This window comes from Mastomys coucha, unplaced genomic scaffold, assembly GCF_008632895.1.
Source record: "Mastomys coucha isolate ucsf_1 unplaced genomic scaffold, UCSF_Mcou_1 pScaffold5, whole genome shotgun sequence".
Lineage (NCBI taxonomy): Eukaryota > Metazoa > Chordata > Mammalia > Rodentia > Muridae > Mastomys > Mastomys coucha.
The window spans coordinates 39,796,796-39,817,330 of NW_022196911.1; the positions used below are offsets into that span (position 1 = coordinate 39,796,796).

At 41.9% G+C, this 20,535-nt stretch overlaps 1 protein-coding gene across 8 annotated transcripts in view; it reads left to right on the plus strand.

Annotated features, from left to right (window-relative positions):
• Ebf1 (EBF transcription factor 1) overlaps positions 1-20,535 on the plus strand; it is a 392,233-nt gene that overhangs the window by 16,607 nt on the left and 355,091 nt on the right. For all 8 annotated transcript variants that reach the window (XM_031353777.1, XM_031353775.1, XM_031353776.1 and 5 more), the window contains one exon: positions 10,126-10,194. In XM_031353777.1, coding sequence (XP_031209637.1) covers positions 10,126-10,194 — 69 coding nt within the window. The remainder of the gene's footprint in view (positions 1-10,125; positions 10,195-20,535) is intronic.

The following is a 20,535-nucleotide window of genomic DNA, read 5'->3' on the forward strand; positions in this document are numbered from 1 at the left end:
CTCTCGACGTGGGTGGCCCTTACCTGCTGATCATAGATTCTTGGGGTAAACAATCTTCCAACTCTACAGGTAGAAAGGGCTTTGTGTGTTTTCCGAGAGAAATCACAAATATTAGCATTTGTATCTATAAAAATCCTGTGGGTTTTTTTTTTTAAATACTTCTGATTTGTAGTTCTAAGATATACAGGAGTTTCACAGGTTTTCACTTCAGTAATTTGTAAAAACCTGTTAATTATTCTAATAACCAGGTTGTTTTTTTTCTCCAGGCTTAAGACAGTAGCAGAACACTCCCAAACAGGGTGGGATCCCTTCCTCAGTAGGAAAAGTTAGCTCTACCCTGTGGTATGAACTGGTTAGAATCTAGCTGAGTGGCACCTTCTTAGAAGGAAAGGAGCAAAACCCATTTTGACAAGCAGTAAAACGTAGCCTTGTCTGTATTACTGTTTCCCCAGCCACCCCTCTACCATTTTAGCCTTCTACAATTAACATGCCATTAGACTGAACTCTCCATGTAGAGCTGCATATGACTGTAGCAAAACAGGAAACAGGAAGATGGATTTCCACGAACAGGCCAAGCACTATCTATACATCATCGATTTGCATTTTGTATCTGCATATGTTTGGATTATGCTGGAGAGAATTCTATTCCTGAACTACTTAGAGATATATTATGCCTCTCCTGCAGGGCCCCCCTCTATTAATGCAGTTTATATTTTCCTTGTTTTTAAAATTCATTGGTCCAAAGTGCTTTATTATGCTGGTTGGTGTGCTTTACTGCTGACGTTCTGTCTATTCTTCAGAAACATAAAAATAGCAAAAAATACAATTCTCAAGCCAGGGAAGGCAAAGGACGCTGTTTGTACCGAGTGGCTAAGAGGGAAAAGCCATATTCCAAATGTCATCTTGCTAATGTTACAGATTACTGCTTTCTCCCTGCTTCCTCCCGCTGCCTATAGATGTGGAAGGGGTACTGTTTGTTTACAGGCTGCCATGACCCCATTACACAAACCTGTCATCTATTGTGTGCCTAACAATCTTTTAAATTGCAAATCTGATGCTCTTTAGGGGGCTTTAGAAAAAAAAAATTCTCACTTTCCATACCATCCTATTTCTCTTGATTTCTTGCCTGTTGTAAGTGGAAGTTGGGATGTGCTGAATTTGCACCAGGGGTGCAAATGCAGCCTCAATTATAAGCATAAAATTAGAATCTGTTCACCATTAATCAGCCTGGCTAATTGCTATGCACCACCATTAGCCATATGGTGTGAAAGACAGCTTGCTCTCCCCAAGATGAAATTTCTTCATTGCAGACATGAAATAGTGAAGGCCCCGGATTTTAAAATAGCTTGTTTTAGATATTTAATTTCTAAACAACTTTCTGCAGTGCTTTCTATCAAAGCTAACGGCACAATAAAACTTTGCGTTGATGTCACAAAAGCTGTATGTTTATAGTACGCTGGCTATGATGAAGGAGACAGAATTTCGATCCACAAGAAAGGGCTTGGTGCATTCTGTTCATTACAGGCAAATGGAAGGGAAAAGGAAACGTTAAGCAAGAGACAGTCCTGTCTTAGGTGCTGTAAATTAAGAAGAGCGGGGAGGAGAAGAAGAAAAAGAAAAACATTGTGTTTTGTGAAGAAGGTGACCCCCATTGTGTGAGATGGCTAAAGAAATTACCATCATTAGCTTATAATTATTGACACTCAGAAACAAACCCTCTTTGACCTGAAGATGCAGAACACTTCTGTAACATTATGAGAGAGCCTCTGCCTTTTGGTGATTTGGAATCTATCACACCAATCATGTGTGGTGGCGAAGTTCTACAGATAATATGGCTCTCTGAATCCTTTCGTTTATTTATTTTTTTAAGAGTAGGATTCTTTAAGGGGTTTGTTTATTTGAGTACCCTAACTTCTGTGTTTCAATGCAAATGAAAATTAGGGACCCAGCTTAGTAGGGGGACTTGGTATCCAGCTCTCCAGCCGACTTCAGGCAGCAGGTGTTCTTCATTCCCAGTACCCAGGGAATTGCAGGCCAGAGGCACCCTCCTATGGAAGGTCCTTGCTTATTTTATTTTGTAAAAGAACCATGAAACTCTCAGAGCTAGCCTGCTTCTGTGATAGGGTGTTTTTCTCCTTACTTGTTTCCAGATTTAGTGTGATTTCCTCCTTCAGACACTCACATATGTGTGTCTTTCCCAGGGAAGCATCTCTGGTCCTTGGCCCAAGTCATAACCCCTGGTAAGCTGTCCAGAGTACCTGGTGCTTTTAACTACACAGCACTCCCTGTCCTTGCAATGACACCTACTCTCTGTCTTTATTCAGCCAAGTCGTTTAAAGGGCAGGAAGTGACTCAGTTTACTTCATGCTTCAACTGTCCCGTTTGTGAAATGGGGTTTTTAATGCTATCTCTCAGGGCGGTAGTGAAGGTTAAATGCCATAGTCCCTATAAATTTTTACCTTGATGCTTGGCAGAGTCAGAACGGAAAGCCTGTTATGATTTGAAGCAGTATTAATAGAAGCAGTAGTAGAGAGCTCATCTGTGCCTGGCCAAGTATTTGGTACTTTGTTGCTCCAAGTAGCTGGTGTTAAGAAAGCATTAAAGGGAGGTTTAGTATCTATCAAAAACTGAATGTACCTGGTTCCCTACAGTTGTGGTGATTATGTATCTTTATTGTTAGTACCTACCATGCACAAAGTCTTGTGGAATTTAGAGTAAGAAAATCTCATGCCGTAGTAGGAGAGCTTGAAGTTCGAAGCTTCAATCAGCTACTGAGACGTCACTGGGCAAAGGGTTTGATGTGATGGCAGTTGAGGTAAAGGCCTCTGAGGATGGAGAGGAGGGAGGAAATATTTGTAGGTGAGTCATATCAGTGGGGGAAAAAGGGGTGTTTGGAGGGGAGGGGGAGAGGGAGAGGAGATGGGAGAGTGATTTTAGAGACTACCTAAGGAAGTGTTTGTGGTCTAAGCAGGGTTGCTCTGTGGAGGCTTATAGCTGAGCAGACTTGTGGCCTGGACCTGGGAAGAGGGACTTGGTGAAAGATAACCAGCTTCGGACTCTGCTTTTCAAAGGCAAGAACTGAGGCTCTGTGGAAGATGGGGTTGAGAATTTAGACTAAGAAGAGAGGACTCAATGGTTCCATTCTTGAGAGGAATGATCATATTGAATAAGAAGGTCACACTGTAGAATTAGAAAGAACTTTGAGCATATAGGGTCCAAAGAATGAAAGGAGGGGGGGCACCTCAGGGTGGGGAAATCAACCACAGGAATTTTAGGGCCAATGAGACATGGATGGGCACAAAGAGAAAAAGCCCCAGGTCACCGGTGACTCAGGAAGTAGAGTCATGTAGGCATCCTGAATCTCATCTCAGTATTTGTTGGCTCACATGGCACGGAGTACTGGATATTCTTACAGTAAGACTACTGATTGGGAAAAAAACGAACTCTAGATGAAGGAAGGAAAACTACACAGTGCTTACAAATATGGAACAAGCCAGTCAGGAGAGAAGAGTGCCAGATATTAACCCCAGCAGTACACAAGGCCAAGAGTCCCCAGTCAAGAAGACAACAGGGCTGAATGCTTGAAGCTTGAGTCTTCTGCAGACAGTTAACTTTAGATGTGAGAGGATGGCAGAGGCCAGAGGAGTCAATGTAGCAGATTCCTACAGAATTTCTCCCCTTCATAGGTATTAATCAGACTGGTCGTTCACATAGCTCATTCTCTAGCCACGTAGGATAAGTAGGGTAGGAATCATCATTTTTACTGGGATGCCCAGTTTAGCAGGGAGTGGTTGTACCTCTCTGTAATTCCTGCACCTGGGAGGCAAAGGCTGGGGCAGGGGCAGGGGCAGGGGCAGGGGCAGGGGCAGGGGCAGGGGCAGGGGCAGAGGATGTCTGTAAGTTTGAGGCTAACCTGTGTTGGTGGATAGTGAGTTCTGGCCTAATCAGAGATACGTAACAAGACTCTTATTTTCGTATATATTTTATTTGTTTGTTTGTTTGTTTATTTATTCACTTTATATCAAGATGGAAGTCCCCCCTCCCTCTTCTCCTCCCAGCCCCGCCCTTGAAGTCCTCTCCCTCCATTACCCACTCTCTTTCTCCTTAGTTCTTAATTGTTCCCACCCAAACAGCCCGTGTCTCCAGTGGCAAGAGGCTCCACTAACAGTGCTTGAGATGAGGATCTGCAGACGCCCAGGCTAGAGAGCATTCAGATGTTTCCTGCCCTGATTTATGAACGTGGGAGTCAGCTCACTAGAAATCTGCCACCTGTGTTAGATGGCTAAGGGAGGGACTCCTAAATCTGCCTTTTCCCCAAGTATGCTGTGGGAGATACATGGTCCTGCTGGTGAAAAGGTTGCTGTTCCGAGTCTCTTCTCTGGTGCACACAACCCACCCCAGGTGTGGAGGGACCTACTTCTGTGACTGGCCACACAGCTGTCCCTGTCCGGTCATTTAGGTTGCAGACTAAAAAGGGATGTAAAGCAGGCACCTGACTTTTTTGGGGTAGGGTGGGGGGTGGGGAGATCAAATTAGGGAAATCCAAGTCCCCTCAGTAGATGCCTGCTATAGGGAGTATGTGCCAGGCCCATGATGGCACAGATGGCAGGAGACTGAGAGATGCCCTGTGAGTGGATGGGGGCTTCAAGCATGCTCACTCTGTTTGCTTTGACCAACATGGTTTCTTCTCTGGGTCAGTGCTTCAACTGTGTCATTTATGGTGTTGCTTCAGCATAAGCCCTCTTCTGCCTAGACATTAGTGATTTTGTTCTTTCAGCTTGTCCCTCCCAGTTAATGCCTCCTGTCTTGGGTATAGCAGAGATCAGGGCCTTCCTTGTTTGATTTTAGTGGACAGAAGTGAGTCAGGTCAGACTGAGGTGGAAGAATTGTCACAGTAGTTAGTCACAGGGTTGAAGGGCAGCTCTATTTATTTGTTTGTTTGTTTATTTTTAGTCATTTTATTTTTATTCTTTTGTATTCACTTTGCATCCAGATGATCCCCCTCCCAGTCCTTCCCTAGCAGTCTCTCTCCCTCCCCTTTTCCTCTGAGAGGATAGAGGACCCCCCCCCACCACCACTAAACTCCCACCCTGAAACAGCAAGTCTCTGCAGGGCTAGCTGCATCCTCTCCTTCTGAGGCCAGACAGGGTAGCCTATTTAGGGGAATGTATCCCACAGACAGGCAGCAGCTTTAGGGATAGCCCCCACTCCAGTTGTTGGGGGAACGACATGAAGACCGAGCTACATGTCTGCTACATATGTACCGGAGACCTAGGACCAGTCCTTGTATGCTCTTTGGTTAGTGTTTCAGTCTCTGAGAGCCCCTAAGGGTCCAGGTTCGTTGACTCTGTTATTCTTTCTGTGGAGTTCCTATCCCCTGCCTGAAGGGCAGTTCTTTGCTCTGCTTGGCTCTGGGAAGCTGCTGGTTAGTGGATATCATCTCAGCCTTGAGACCAGAGTTTGATTCCTAAGAAGCCACGTGGTAGAAAGGAAGACTCAACTCTCGCAAGCTGTCCTCTGATCTCCACATGTACACAGAGGCATGTGTGTACCTATACACAGAGATAAATAAATAAGCAAAGATGTAGATAAAAGTGTAATAACGCTGTAAAGAAAGCTCCCTTCTGCTTGAGGTCAGCTTTTGTTTCTGTTAGTAGGCAAAACAAAGCAGACACCAGGAAGAACAGGAATGAAGGATGTCCCTCCCTCCACCCACTGTCTTGTCTAGGCTTTCCTAGACCAATCTTTAATGTTTTTAGGAATTTATTCACAAGTCAACTTTTAAAATCCAACGTCTTTTAATTGCCTTTGTCGAGGTTGTAATGGAGGGCCTAAGAGTTTAGGTACCTGCCTCTGTAAAAGTCAGGCATGAAGGACAGGTGATTAGACAACGAATGAATGTGTAGTTGAAGTTGAATGTGGAAGCGTGAAGAGACCAGGCAGAAGCTACAGAGCTTTGGGGTGGCCAAGCACCGAAGAACTTAGTTAAGCTTAAGTGAATTGTGGGCATATACCAGACTTGTAAACATTTCTCTCTTCTCTTCCTTCTCCTTCAATCATTCTTCCAGAAGTGGATTCATACTGTCCATAGCACTTTGTAACCTGATTTCTTAACTCGTAATGTAATGTAGACTTCTTCCATGAAATGTGTCAACTGTACCTTCATTGTTTTTAGTGTGCAGAATCCCATGAATAGAGATGTACATAGACACCTTTTCACTTCCAGCTACATCCGCACATATATTGCACATCCACACATCTCTGCATACATATTGCATGTGCATACATGTCTCTGCACATCTTTGTCAGTTTGGGCTGATATGGTAAAATACATATTGGAAACTAATTAAGAGAGGAAAGATTTCCTTTGGCTCATTTTTCAGTGTTCAGTAGATGGTCACTTTCTGTTTCTGGGCCCATGGTGGAGAAAACTAACCACCTCCTGAAGGGCAGGAAGAAGAAATGGGTATATAGGAATGGCTCATGGCAAGGTATTGCCCCTAAGCACATATCCCCAGAGACATACTTTCTCCAGTTAGCCTTTCAAAAAATCTCTAGAAACTCTAAAGATAGTGATCCAGCTAGAGATTTAGACTTCCTAGGTGCCTGTGAGGGACACTGCATGACCACCTCTTAACTCTCTCTGTATCTTAGTGGGATGATAATGCAGATGTTGATGTGTTTCAGGGTATACCAACTATATGGTGTGGCAGTGTGACCCAAAGTACAGAAACCTGTTTAAGCTAGTTTGAATATTATGTACACACTTCTTTTTCTACATGTGGAGTGACTTCCATTGTTCCCTTTTCTGTCCTCGTGACTCTGCCTGTCTAATTTCTATTCTGTCTTTTTCACCTGCTTTTGTCTGAGCACCTTGGAGTCACAGCATATAAACCTAGTTTAGTTCCTCTTATCATCAGGGCATCTGTGCTCTGGAGATGAGGACTACACATAAGCTGAAATGCATCTCTGGGGCCAAGAATGACATTTGGAGGAGGCGCTTTTGTGGGTGTGGTGGGAAAGAGTACACAGGACCTGTCCAGGGACTCAGCTTTATTATTTTTTTTATCTGTTGTGTTTCCCCAGTACAGCATACTTATTATTCATAAAGTTATCCATTAACACTCATCCATTCATTCAATCATTTATTCACTGAATCATTTAATCCTGAGCTCTGATAGTCTTGTTTAAGCTTTATATATTAGGTAAGTACTATGGACAGTTTTTATGTTTATGACACATATGAATTAGCAGAAGGGAAACGTGGAATGGGGAAAATTCCCAACAAAAATGCCTTAAAACATAAGTAACAGGTTGAGCTTCATTGTAGAAACTGCCCAAGAGAAAAACAGCCCAAATTAGATTAAGGGTGAAATGTCAGGTAGGCCAGGGGACCTACACAGACTTCGAAGAGGCAGGGGGAAGTGGCCGAAGAGGGAAGGACAGGAAAAGCTGCCCTTCAGAGGCTTGTCTGGACCTGAGGTCTAATGGAGCATGCCATGTTGGAGGGATCACAACAGGCCCATGAGGGTGGAGCTTGGCAAGCTGGCAAGAAAGGGTGGCAGGTCAGTGGCCTGGCATTATGCCATACCATGGATTTATTCAAAGTGCAGTGGGAAGCTGTTCAAAGGTCTTAGACAATGAAATGGCACTGTCCCCTGGACATTGTAAGAGGATCATCGAGATGGGACAGATCTATTGGATGGAGTCAAAGTGGAGACAGCAAGATCAAGGGGGAGGCTTTGCAGTACTCCCAGAAATAAATAAAAGGGACTATGTTGAAGATAGTGATGATGGGTAGGAAGAGAAGCCATAGACTCAAGGGATGGGCCCTTGCCCATAGTTAGCATCAAGCAAGCTGGAGGAATTCCCTGAGGACATTTCACCCAGGAAGGGCTGTGGTGAGTGTGGAGCCACCAAGGGCCCCTCTCTCTCTCTTCCCCCCAGCCCCCGTTTGGACATCACTCCCCTTATATAGCTCAGGCTTCTCAGACTGGAGTTTGAGGCCAGGTTATAAGCACAAGGGTAATATTGATACTGCCTCATCTTGGGTTCTTAATGCCAGCCATTCTTAATCACGATGCTAACCTGACAAGATGAGGGAATGCTGATGGAGGGGATCAGTTCTCAGGGATAATTAAGTTGGGTTTTCAAATACTATTTTGTTCCTTTTTTATATGTATATATATATGTGCATATCATGATACATATATGGATGCCAGAAGATGCTTTGAGAAAGCAGGTCTTCTCCTTCTACCCTATGGATCATGTTGAGTTCAGGTCTTCTGGGTTTGTGGCAAGCACCTTAACTTGGTGAGCTATCTTGCTGGATCCTAAAGCTGAGTTTTAAGCTATTTATTTTTCACAAGTGTAGCCAACTCCTACATTCCTTTCCCCTGTATCTTTATTGGTCTCTCAGATAGAATACCTTGGGCCTACCACCGTATAGTGTGACATACTGGTAGACTAGAACCTAGGCCCAGAGAAAAGTTTCTACCAAATTGAAAAGTGATTAGCTTATGAAGGAGACATGTTTTCAGCTAAGGCTTTGAGAACAGAGATTCAATTCTTCCCATTGCCTTCTGAAAATAAAGACATAGATCTAGCACCAAGCTAGACACATTTCTCAGGGACACAGTCAAAGAGAGGAAGATGTTTCAATTTTGGTGAAAAACTTCCTATGTTGGAAAAATTTCTAGGTCCTAAAAAATGAAGTTCAATGTTTGGTAGTCTCTAGAAGTAGTCTCAGTCTCTCTCTCTCTCTCTCTCTCTCTCTCTCTCTCTCTCTCTCTCTCTCTCTCTCTCTCTCTCTTTCTCTCTCTCCCTCTCTCTCTCCCTCTTCCTCTTCCCCCCTCTCTCTCTCTGACAATATATGTGAGGGATGGATAAAAGTATGTATTTTACTTATGGTATGGAGTAGAGTTCAGCTCCTGGGTAACCTTCCAGCCCTCCTCATTGATCAAGCATGGTTTTCCACAGTATAGTCCTGGGGGGAGACTAGCCATGGGACAAAATGTTACTTACAATTGTATTTCAGATGCACAGTTTTTGGCTGAGGGTGGGTATTTTTTCAAAACATGACATTTTCAGCTGGAGGTTGTAATCTCAGGTGGAATCCCTAAGTTCAAGCCCTAACACTATAGCATAAAGTGGGCACATACCTATAATCACACCCAGCACTCAGGAGGTGGAGGCAGGAGGATCAGAGATTCAAGATTATGCTTAGCTACATAGCAAGCTTGAAGTCAGTCTTGGATACATAAGACCCTGTCTTGAAAGAGAAAAGAAAGACATGATTTTTTTTATTCATGTTTTACTTTTGAAACACCTTGGGTTTTTTTTTAACCTGGCAGTCTTAGGGTCATAACAAAATAGGAGGTGTGTAACAGGGCTTTATTTGCTTGTTGCTCTTCTTCCTGTGTCCTAATGTTTATAGTCAGGGTTGTGCTAGCCAGTGGATCCATTGTACCCAATTCTTGCCAGTGCTGGCCACCAAAGCCAGAGGACTGAGAACAGACTCTTCACTTTTTCTGTTCACCTTCTCTTTCTTTGCATCATTATCTCTAATCTCAAGATGATGTTCAAAGGCAAACAAAACAGTCACTGTTCTGGGACTTTTGCGAATCCCAGGGTTGTGGTGGAAGGAAGTGCCACCCATCAAAACGAGAAGAAAAAAGAATCCATTTAATACAGAGTGACTGGGGAGGGGATCACTCATCAGTATCATTGACGCCTTCCACACAATTAGTGTGTTCTTAGAGGGAAGAATGTTTGATCCACCCACGACCCTGAATATTCTCATTGGGTAGATATAAGAAGACAGTACTTCACATTGAACTCTGCCAATACTCGTAGTGAAGGAGAGACCCCATCTTAGACTCTCTATGCCTGGTTCTGGGAGGGCCTCTCTCCTTTTCTGTCCTCTGAACAGGGAGAGGTTAAGCTTGGCCATTAACCCCCAAGTGACCCAATAGAATTTTCTGTCCCTAGGATCCGTTGATTGTCAGGTATGGCTTTGTGGTAATTCTAGCATTTGCAGCCTAGCAATCTGAACCTTCTGTCTGCTTCAATGACGATTTTACATTGTAATGGTTGGTACTAAATCCTTTCGCTTTCTCTCCATAGCCGCTGTTGTGACAAGAAAAGCTGTGGCAACCGAAATGAGACTCCCTCAGATCCAGTGATAATTGACAGGTAGGGACCACTCTTCTTTCACTGGCGCCTTATTCCTCATTATAATGAAACACCTGCTTTGTGTCGCTCACAGGCAAGGGTTAGGGACGCATGTGGCTGAAGTTTGCCTGTTGGTCCTGACTTACACTGCGCCGAGCAGTTGTGATTTTGGGGAAAGCCATATGGAATGTTCTTTGGAGGCCCTTTTCTCGGATGGCTCTGGTTTTGTGTCGGATGAGTGCTCATAAAGTAATATATATGCGTGTGTTCATTCCTCACTCTCTGTGGCTCAGTCCTCATGCCGTACCAGGAAGCTTCAGAAATAAAATAATAATAGTTGGTGATTTATGAAATGTGGTTGGGTGCTTATAAATATTTAACTTTTATTTGAAAAATGTTTGAATCATTATCACTTTTAGCTACAGTAGTTCTGTTGGACGTAATCCATCTACATTTTAAGGTTTTATTTATGCATAAAAGCAGTTTAAAGAGATCTGTGAACCACGATTTTCCTACTGTTATTTCCGGGCTTGATTGCAGCTCCCACAGTATTGTAAGTTGATTAATTTATCCTGCTTGTCTTAATTATTGTGTTTTTAAACAGATCCATATTACTAATCTTACATGACCAAGTAAATCACCGTAGAGCAATACATCTGTTTCAGTCTGCCAGTGGAGTTTTGAGTTGGTGTGCACATATTATGCAGAGTGGCATCCCAAATATTCATTTTACATTTTAATTATTGAAATTCATTGTATGGAAACACGTATGATAAACCACTCGTTACATAGCATTATTCATTGAGAGTTAAATGGCCTGGAAGCTTTATAGAGACTGTCAATTGTCAGCTAGGAAAAGAACTAGCATCTTCTATTCACTGGGGGAGGGGGGAGAGGAGGAAGGATGAGTCTTCATTCAAATAAGGCAGATTCCTTCATTGAGGAAATCAGCAACCAAATGAGCATCCCTTTCTGAGCTTCTGTAATGTTGTCTTCGGCAGCAGCAAGCCAATGATGCAAGGTGGCAATCTGTCAAGTTCTTTATGTTTTTAAACTTTGACTTACTCCCTTTTAGATAAAGAAACTAAGGCTTCTAGTTTGTTCGTCTTAGTTTCTATCAAAATATTGTTGGTTATGCCCTCTGCGAGTCTTCAGGTTCTTAGCTCAATATTGATCTCCAAGTAGCTTTGTCAAAGTTTCACTTCAGGTGAATCTTCCAGTCAGAATATTCATGAAAGAAGTCGTGAAAAAATATAGACATTTGATGCGCACAGTAACGTCTTGATGCCAAGTTAAAAGAAGCAAAAAGTTCGATGTACCGTGAAGTAGTCTGGGGTCCACAGCGAGGATGGCATGTCCCTCTGCGAGCGCATTCATACACTGTATTTTCTGCTACCTTGATGTCATTTGTGTATGCCTTTTGGAACACAGTTTCCTTTTTGAAGCCAGTATTTCTTACTCTTGCATTAAAAAGAAAACATCTCCTCAAAGAGCCAGCCTGAACACTCCCCAAACTTGGAACTCACGAGGAGTCTGTGGTGCCTCGTCTTTTTTGATGCACTCGATGACAAGGGCCCACTGTGCCACCCTCCATAAAAACAACTTTGCGCTTGTGAATGGGTGAAGCTTTAAAGTTCTTCGTTGGGCTTTAAGCCGCGACTCTGATGCAGAAGGCTGATAGGACTGTGGTTTGAATAACATCTGATTTTGACCTGTTCCTGTGGGTTGCAATGGCAGGAGAAACCTGACTCAGCAGCGCTGTAATTAGCCCGCTCCGTGTTTTTGAAACAGGATTGTGTTACCTGGATTGCATTAGTGTGGCTTCTATTGTCGCCCGCCTTGCATCTGTCCCAGTAGGGTACTTAAAACCGTTTTCTTGGCTAGGGGAGTTCAAACAATTTAGGCAAAAATAAGTCTGCGCTTTATTCTGTTGTTGGCTTTGGAGAGATTATTCATGACATCTATATGACAGATATACTTTTCATTCCCCCACCCCCACCCCTGTTTTGATTAGACAAAGTAAAAGCCCTGTACAGCCATTTTATTTTATTTTATTTTATTTTATTTTATTTTATTTTATTTTATTATTTTATTTTTAAGGAAGGGACACTTTAAAAAACAGCTGAGACATCCTGGATGTGTTCAAGTCCCAAATATACATTGATTTGCTAGTGATTGCCTTTGTCTGGCAATGAGACCAGTTGATTGGTAAGCAATGAGACCAGTTGATTGGCCATTTTTATTTGCATGTGAGTTCTCAAAATTATTTGCCTCTTTGTTTTGCCAAAGATTTAAAAAAATAAAAAAATAAATAAAAAAAAGAAAAAAAAATAAGTGTCGACTCTTGTCCCTGCCGATATGTGAAGCTTCCCTTTCTGAAAGTGAGGCATGAAACTCACTAGAATGTAGGCAAGGAAAGACAGAACAGACAACTCCACAAAACTGCTGCAAAGAGCTTGGGAGGCTCTGATGGCAATGGTGTTTGGATTTCAGTTTCCAATTTCACTCTGTGTTGCTGATTGTATAATATCTGTTATGTGCTTAGGGGTTGATTTGCTTTCAGATTTATGGGTATGGGTCTGAGCCTGTGGTACTCAGTAACAACAGTCAAGTTTTTTTGTTTGTTTGTTTGTTTTTATAATATGTATGCTGTATGCAACCTAAGGCAGAGGGTATGGGCTGTGGTTAGAAGTTACCATAGCTTTAACATGCAGTCACCTCTTTTCAAAAGCTAAGAATTTTGAGTTTCCTTTGCTTGACCTTCAGAATTCGGAAGAACCCTGCTTTTTTTTTTTTTAGCAGTGATTATTCAGGAAAACTATTAGTGTAGATGGAAGAAGCTTTCTGGTCACACAGAAGTGGTGCAGGGCCAGGCATTTCTGTGTTAAAATTTGGCTATGTTATTTGTTGCTAGTGATTTGGAGACCTCCCGTTTGGCAAACTGTGTGTGTGTGTGTGTGTGTGTGTGTGTGTGTGTGTGTGTGTGTAATGAAATTAACAAAGCCAGCACTTAGACAGACAAGTTTCTATTTCCTTCCAGTGGCATGCAACAAAGTAAGAAAATATGACCCAAATTACTTTTTTTCAGTCATGACAATTTGTCAAAATGTTTATTGGAAAATTGCTGTGTGGTGTAGGATGGGGGCATCTGGAGGCAACTGTTAGGTTACGTCTCTGCTCAATGCCAAATAGCTTGATTAAGAATCATAAAACCTCAGCCTGTGCCCAATGATCCAGATATTTGGGCTGTGCAGACATGGGAAAAGTCAAATGTGTTATGTTCAATAGCTGATGAACAGGAACTAACAACAGCAAATTTCATTATCTTTGAGATAAAGGGCGATGTGTGGTAATTATTGTTAAAGTAAAAAAAGCAAAAAATGACTTCCAGTTATTGAATTAAGGTGGGGATTGATTTAACATTCACGCACGAACTCAGATTTGAATTTAAAAGGTTTGCAATAAAATTCCTGTTTGGAAATTGAATACATTGTAGTTTTATTACTACAGTGGATATCCCTGTGTCCTAACCTTCTGCCTTGGAGTTATCTTAGTTCAATAAATAAAACCTCATTAGACTATTCCCATTTCAACGAGTTTATTAAATTTTGCAGGAGTAATTAGCATAAGCTGTGCTAATTTTTCTGGAAGACTAATGAGGGAGGTTCTTAATTAGGTTTACTTTGTAGGAATCAGAAAAGAGGATAATGACGAAAGTCACATAGGGTACTCTGAATTGGGAACCCACTTTCTCAGAATCCACATGACAACTTCTGTTTCTCTATGGGAACTTCATTATGCGCCCTTTAACTGTACAGATTAAAAGTAAAGACTTTTATTCTGTGTTTAGTTTGAATTAGGATCCTTGCTTAGTTAAGAAAAAAATTATTTTCCTAGACTGTCTTGGAGCGTTGAGATGGATGAATACAGATGGGTTTACGAAAACATCTCTTTCTTTAAATTTTACCATAGAGTTCCTTTCACAGGGATCGCTGATGCTAGACTATGTCGGGCAAGGACAGTTCTGTATTGTTTTTCAGTTTAGCATCAGTGGGATGGATGGTATCGTCAGACTGACTCAGCAAATTGCTGCAGAAGTTCACAGGGTTGTGGATCCTTAGCTGTCAGCACACAGAATTTGTTTTTAAGGGATAGAAATAATACAAGGTAAAGTAGTAAAGTGTGTCTGTTACAACCCAATCCTTTTGGCAATATGGGTAATATGGTTCAAATAACCTGCAAATCTTGAGTCTCCAGAACTAATATTTAAAACTGAGATTTTAAAAAAGCCCATCAACACACACTATTCTAAATGACTTGGGTTTGCTGGTTGCCACAACCTTGCCTCGTCTGTTCTTTCCACATGTAAGAATCTCTGCACCTACACTTAGAGCTAAGAGAGACAGACCACAGTGACAATAAGAGAATATATGACTTTTGGGACACCACACCCCTAGCCTGTTTGGAATTGTTTGTGCCACACTTATCCAAATCTCTCCTAAAAGGAAGAAAAAGAGATGTAGAATTCTTCTACATCTAGGTCATTTAGGTAATAACAACTGGCTTTGCAATGATTATAATGCGAAATGGAATTGTCAGCCAGGAAATAAGTAGAATGCTCATTTTACCTGCCATAGGTCACTGGAATAGAAAACCTCGGCCATGTTCAGATAGAAATTTTTATTGAAGGTCCATGTTTTAATCTAAGAGGTCAGGGTGTAGAGGTCAGACTTGTAGGAAAGCAGTGTTATATCACCATCACGTTAGCTTCTTGACTAAGTTGTGGCTCACATTTTTACATGATCATGTGACCATCAGCATGACTGGGAAAGGACAGTAACAGGTAGACTCAGGACACTTGTAGGCAGTGTTTACCACTGGACATGTGGGAGAGAATTTATTCCCTGGAATTTCTGAAGGCATATGGGTCTTCCAGCAAATACCCCTTTCTGTCTTATCATTGATGATAAATCCTCAAATCGATGCAAAATGCTTTTCTGTCTCTGTCTCCTAACAATGAAGTCCTTCACTTAGACCATTTCTCAACCTGTGGGTCCCGACCCCATTGGAGGGGAGTCCATTTCACAAAGGTTGCCTAAGACCACCAGAAAACACAGATATTTACATTATGCTTCACAACAATAGCAAAATTACAGGAGTAATTTCACTGAAGTAGCAATGACATAATCTTATGGTTGGGGGGGGGGGTCACCACAACCTGAGGCACCGTACTAAAGGGTTGCAGCACATTAGGAAGGTTGAGAACCGCTGTCTTAGAAGAACATGAATATATGCTCTGAAAAGAGACACTTAACCAGGTTCATGACTTCAGTTTATTGCTCTTTCGAGCCTTATCTTCCTCTTCATCCCGGTCGTTCGGAGGGGCCAACCTGTGAGCAAAGAACAGTGCAGCACAGCATGCAAGCTGCTGCGTAGGTCACCAAGAACCAGAGGTGCAAATGCATTTCTCAGAACTCTGGGAAACCTTCCGTGCCACCTGATTCCCTAACTCTTGACTGCTCAGTTAAAACTGAAGCAAGAGGAATACATTCTCTAAAGCTGTCCCAGGCAGGATACCTGCAGTCCTTCTGGCTGCTCTGAGAGGCTCAGACCTTTTCAACAGTGGAAAGTCAGCACCGACATGGAGCATGAATTTACAGTTGTTGTCTAGCCCTAGTGCATTGAAACATTTGTTTTCTCAGTGGTAATTCACATGATTATTAACAATGAGGCTTACATGAGCAAGTATCATTCTCAAATTTACATTTATCAGATGGTAGCATTCTGAGCATGAGCTGAGCCCGGAACACTTGAGCATGGTTTGCTACTGTGATAAAAAAGAAAAATTACTAATACAATAAGCTAATAGCAGTCTAGATTCCATTTGCTATCAGCTATTCTCAAATATACAACCAGGATACATTAAAATGCATTTCAAATATGCTGACAGTAGATCATAATGCAAAGTCCTTTTTACAGGGTGTTACACTATAGCAAGCACTGTATAATAAGCAACAGTGGTTTTCCTGTAAAGGAAATTATGGCACAACTTCCAAGAAACGTGTTCAGCAAAGCTTCAGGGCATTGATGTGTGTGTGTGCGTGTGTGTGTGTGTGTGTGTGTGTGTGTGTGTGTAAAACACACGGTGTGGCTTTGCGTTTCATGTCATCATAAGTTTGTTTCTGTAACACTTTGGGAAAATGCAGGAAAGCACTGCAGTTTCAAGTGGGCCAGCGATGCCGCAGTTAGCTGGAGATGATAGTTCATCAGTATAATAAACATGCTCTTACTTTCAAATAAGTTGCTTCAAATTGAGAACAAGCAATGCAAAGCCCCTGGAAGGGTGGCATTTCACTGATACAAATTTTCATTCCATGCCACTACCAGCACCTGGCCAAACTCTCTAATTAAAAAAAAAAAAAAATTCTGGCCAGATTTAAAAAGAAAAACAAAAAACAACCCACTTAGACGTTCTAGACTAAAGAGACGGTATTTTGATCATTTTAATTTGAATGAGATGTTATCTAAAATAGACTACCAATTCTTTCTTCTCTTTCCCTCCTCCAGCTTCCCTGCCTCCCCGCCTCCCCTATCCATCTCTTTATAAACCATGTAACCATACACTGTTCAGGACAGTATAAAAGTGACTCCTATTGCAACCAACGAAATATGGTGAACAGTGCAGGTTTGTGTTTGGTTGCGAGCTGTCTTTACGAGTGTGGGTAGATGAAGATAAATCTCCCTTACAAACTATTTCTCCAGTTACAAGCTTTTGTCCAGAAGCAAATGAGGGTTTTAATGTTACAGTACTTGTTATAATAGAATTTTAATTGCCTTAATCCTAGTAAAGTATAAAGGAGACACACAAACACACACACACAGAGGGAGATAGAGAGACAGAGACAGAGAAAGAGACAGAGAGACAGAGACAGACAGAAAGAGACTGAGAGACAGAGAACATTCTTCATGGAAAGAAAGTCTTCAAACAAAACAACAGAAAACCCTATTATATTTTCATTTGAGGGAGTCACTTGTGCAAAAAAGATGTAGTTTATGCAATTGATTAGGTGGAAACAAGCCATTTTTCATTTCATCTTTCTCAAATGGACCCCACCTTCAGCGGGGAGACAGTGATGTTTAGTGTTTTGGTAGCTTTTATATTTAAGGGTAAAATGCCCAGTTCTAGTTGGGAGCATGCCCTCCTTTCAAATCCACTTATAAAAACTTCACTAGACTGGCTGGCAAATTAGCTAGCTCGATCCCACATAATAACCTTCAAAATGGCCCTCGATAATAACTACGACATCCCACTAACTGTTTGAGGCACAATAGTTTCATAACATAACAAGTAAACATAATGGTGTTAGGGAACACATCTTTAACAAGATACTGTCTGTGCTTTTGCCGTGTGCTACTACGGGAGCTGCGTCTCACTTGGTGGGCTTTTGATTCCTCTCAATAAGATTATTTCAAATACTCTAATCCGGAATCATTGACATGAACACAAAAGCATAGTGACATCTAATAGATGCCTCTTAGCTTTGCGTTGGCTCTTGTTCGCATCCCTTCTCTTCCATTTTTACCTGACTAAAAGCTTATGGATACTTGGGCTCTGTCTCTCAGGAGCAGCCTGGGGGGTTCCTCATGAAATATAAAGAAGGAAAAAGACTGACAGGGGCCCGGATAAGCTACAGAGTGAAGGGCTATAGATTAAAAGTGAGTGCCAGTAAACTCTCCTCTGTATACTCATGCCTTCTATCCTAGTTTTCTTTAACGCTTTAAGTGCCGGGGCAAGGGGAAGAGAGAAGAGAGTTAAATGAAGTGCGTGCCAGCTGGCCTTTTAATCGGGACATGATCACTGTATCTATTGTACAGGGTGTGGGTAAGATGGTTAAATTTTCATTCATGCACGTGATGATGGCGGTTTTGGGAAAAAGAAAAGCCTTTGTAATCAATATCAAGATTTTTTTTTTTTAAAGCCATTCTCTGTTCAGCTGACCAAACATCGATGCTATGTGCAGGGGAGGGGGGTTGGGGGGGCGGGTGTTATGCGAGTGAGAAGCACTCCTCTGTAGGGAGCAGACATGGGGGTTCACAAGGCGATGGTGTTGTGTAGTCAGGGTGAAAGTCTTTCTTGTAGCCCATTGAGTTGAAGGTCATCAAAGGAGAATGTTGAAATGGATTATCCTATGGCATTGGTTTTTATGACATCATAGGATATTGTCCCTGCTGGATCTGTGAATACTTACATGGGGAGGAGGACCCACGTAGACACTGGAGACTCACGAAAGAGGAGTTAGTGCTGTAGACACCCTTTCTCCACCTTTCCTGAGCAGTTATGATTAACCAAAGTTCTCTTCTACTCCATTTGTGGATCTGACAACTGCTTTGTTGTCAACTTATTATTTATTGTTTAGTACTTAAGTACTGAGGACTTTTCCACTTTAAGAACCATGTTTCTCATTTATTAATATCTTGGTCTGTTAGTAATATCTCATCATAATTAAAAAATGGTTTTGAGTGCACTCTTAACTGATGTCTTCCCCCACCCCCACAATGGACAGTTTGAAGAACTCTAGATTGCCATTAGGTTTGATGACACACATGCACAGGCCTACACACACAGAGACACAGTCACACAGATACACACACACACACACACATACACACACACAGACACACACACACACCAAAGATAAAAAAAGACAGCAAACAATGAGCATCCTATTTAACCATCAGAAAATCCTCTGGAAAAGGAAGTTGGTAAAATACTCACTCAATGATCTTTGAAAGCATTACGAACAGTTTAGGGAAACCTGTTTTCCTAAATGGTCTCGGTATTTTCTTAAAGCTAGATTCTAATCTCTGCTGCATGCTACACATCACAGACAAACTTCAGACAACTCAATGGCTTCTTCCTGTGGTTCTATGCAAGGGTTTGAGACATCTGTATGTTCTCATAAAGACCAATCTATGAGCATAATACAACAAAGCAAACAAAGTCCCTGGTCACTGTACATTCAATTGTCACATAGCACACATAGCTATAGCATATAGCACACATAGCTCTAGCATAATGCTTACAGATGCAAACACTGTAGGGTATGCTGTTCTCAAGGCTTCTCTTCCATCAGTGGACTCTAGCTGATGGGGCTTGCAGCCTAAGGGACTAGCCCCTGAGCAAGTGATAACAGACTCCACACCTCCAGCTCTCAGCTTGAGCTTCAGCCTCACCATCCTTCATTAGCTAGTGAGGCAGTTTCCAGTACCTCCCAACGTGAGGTACTATTATTTCAATTTCCTTGGTACCCACACTTCATTCCCTCATGAGTTTCTCTAAACACAGTCACCTAGCCAGTTTCTTAGTCACTGTCACACTAGCTTGTGAGGTTGGAAATAAAAGTAATAATCCAGAGAGAAATGTAATGAAGGTGCGGTGCAATGGCAAAGACAAAGTCTTTGAAGCCACCTTCAGGTGAAATTGGAAGCAGACAGGTCAAATTCTTCATGGCTACTTAGTATCTTTTCCCTCAAGCACCTCAGTACTCCAATCTTCCAAATGGGAACATTCATCTTCATTGTGGGTTACCGCTGGAAGCCTCACTACTTTCCTAGTATTGTACAATGGATGTAGAGTGAGTGTCTGACATGTGCCAATGTTCTGAGTTCAGTCATCAACGTCTCACACACACACACACACACACACACACACACACACACACACGATTTTATTATGGTATTTTTATTACAAAAATATTACAAGGTTTACAACACATAACAAACACAGGGGTTGGGACTTCCCAAAGTCTTAAAATCAGATTTTGAAAAGTGAGCCTGATATATTTTATGTGGGTCATGTATCCTTAATGTAAGAGGCACCATAGCTTTTTTTTTTTCACAAGATGAACTACCTTGCTAAGCTAATCATGGCGGCTGTGCCTTCTTAGACAAGAATTCACTTATTGCTTCTTCCTTCCATAACTATTTATTGGGCTTCCTCTGTTTGCCTCATACTGTGTTCAGGATTTCCCAGAAAAACTGCAAAGAGAGACATAGACTCACAGTAAATGCCTCTTAATCCAACAAGGCTCCTGGAATCCTGGCTCTTTTTCAGTGTCTCAGAGTTTTGAGGGGAGCTATGTTGAAATAGTAAGTAAATAGTATTGATTTCCCTTTGTTCTTTGAGACAATGTCTCTTATATCCTAGGCTGGCCTCGAACTTGTGATTCTTCAGCTCTTCTCTGGAGTGTTGGGATTACAGGCACTTGCTACTGTACCCAACTATATTGACTTTTAGAAGAAGAAGAAGAAGAAGAAGAAGAAGAAGAAGAAGAAGAAGAAGAAGAAGAGGAAGAGGAAGAG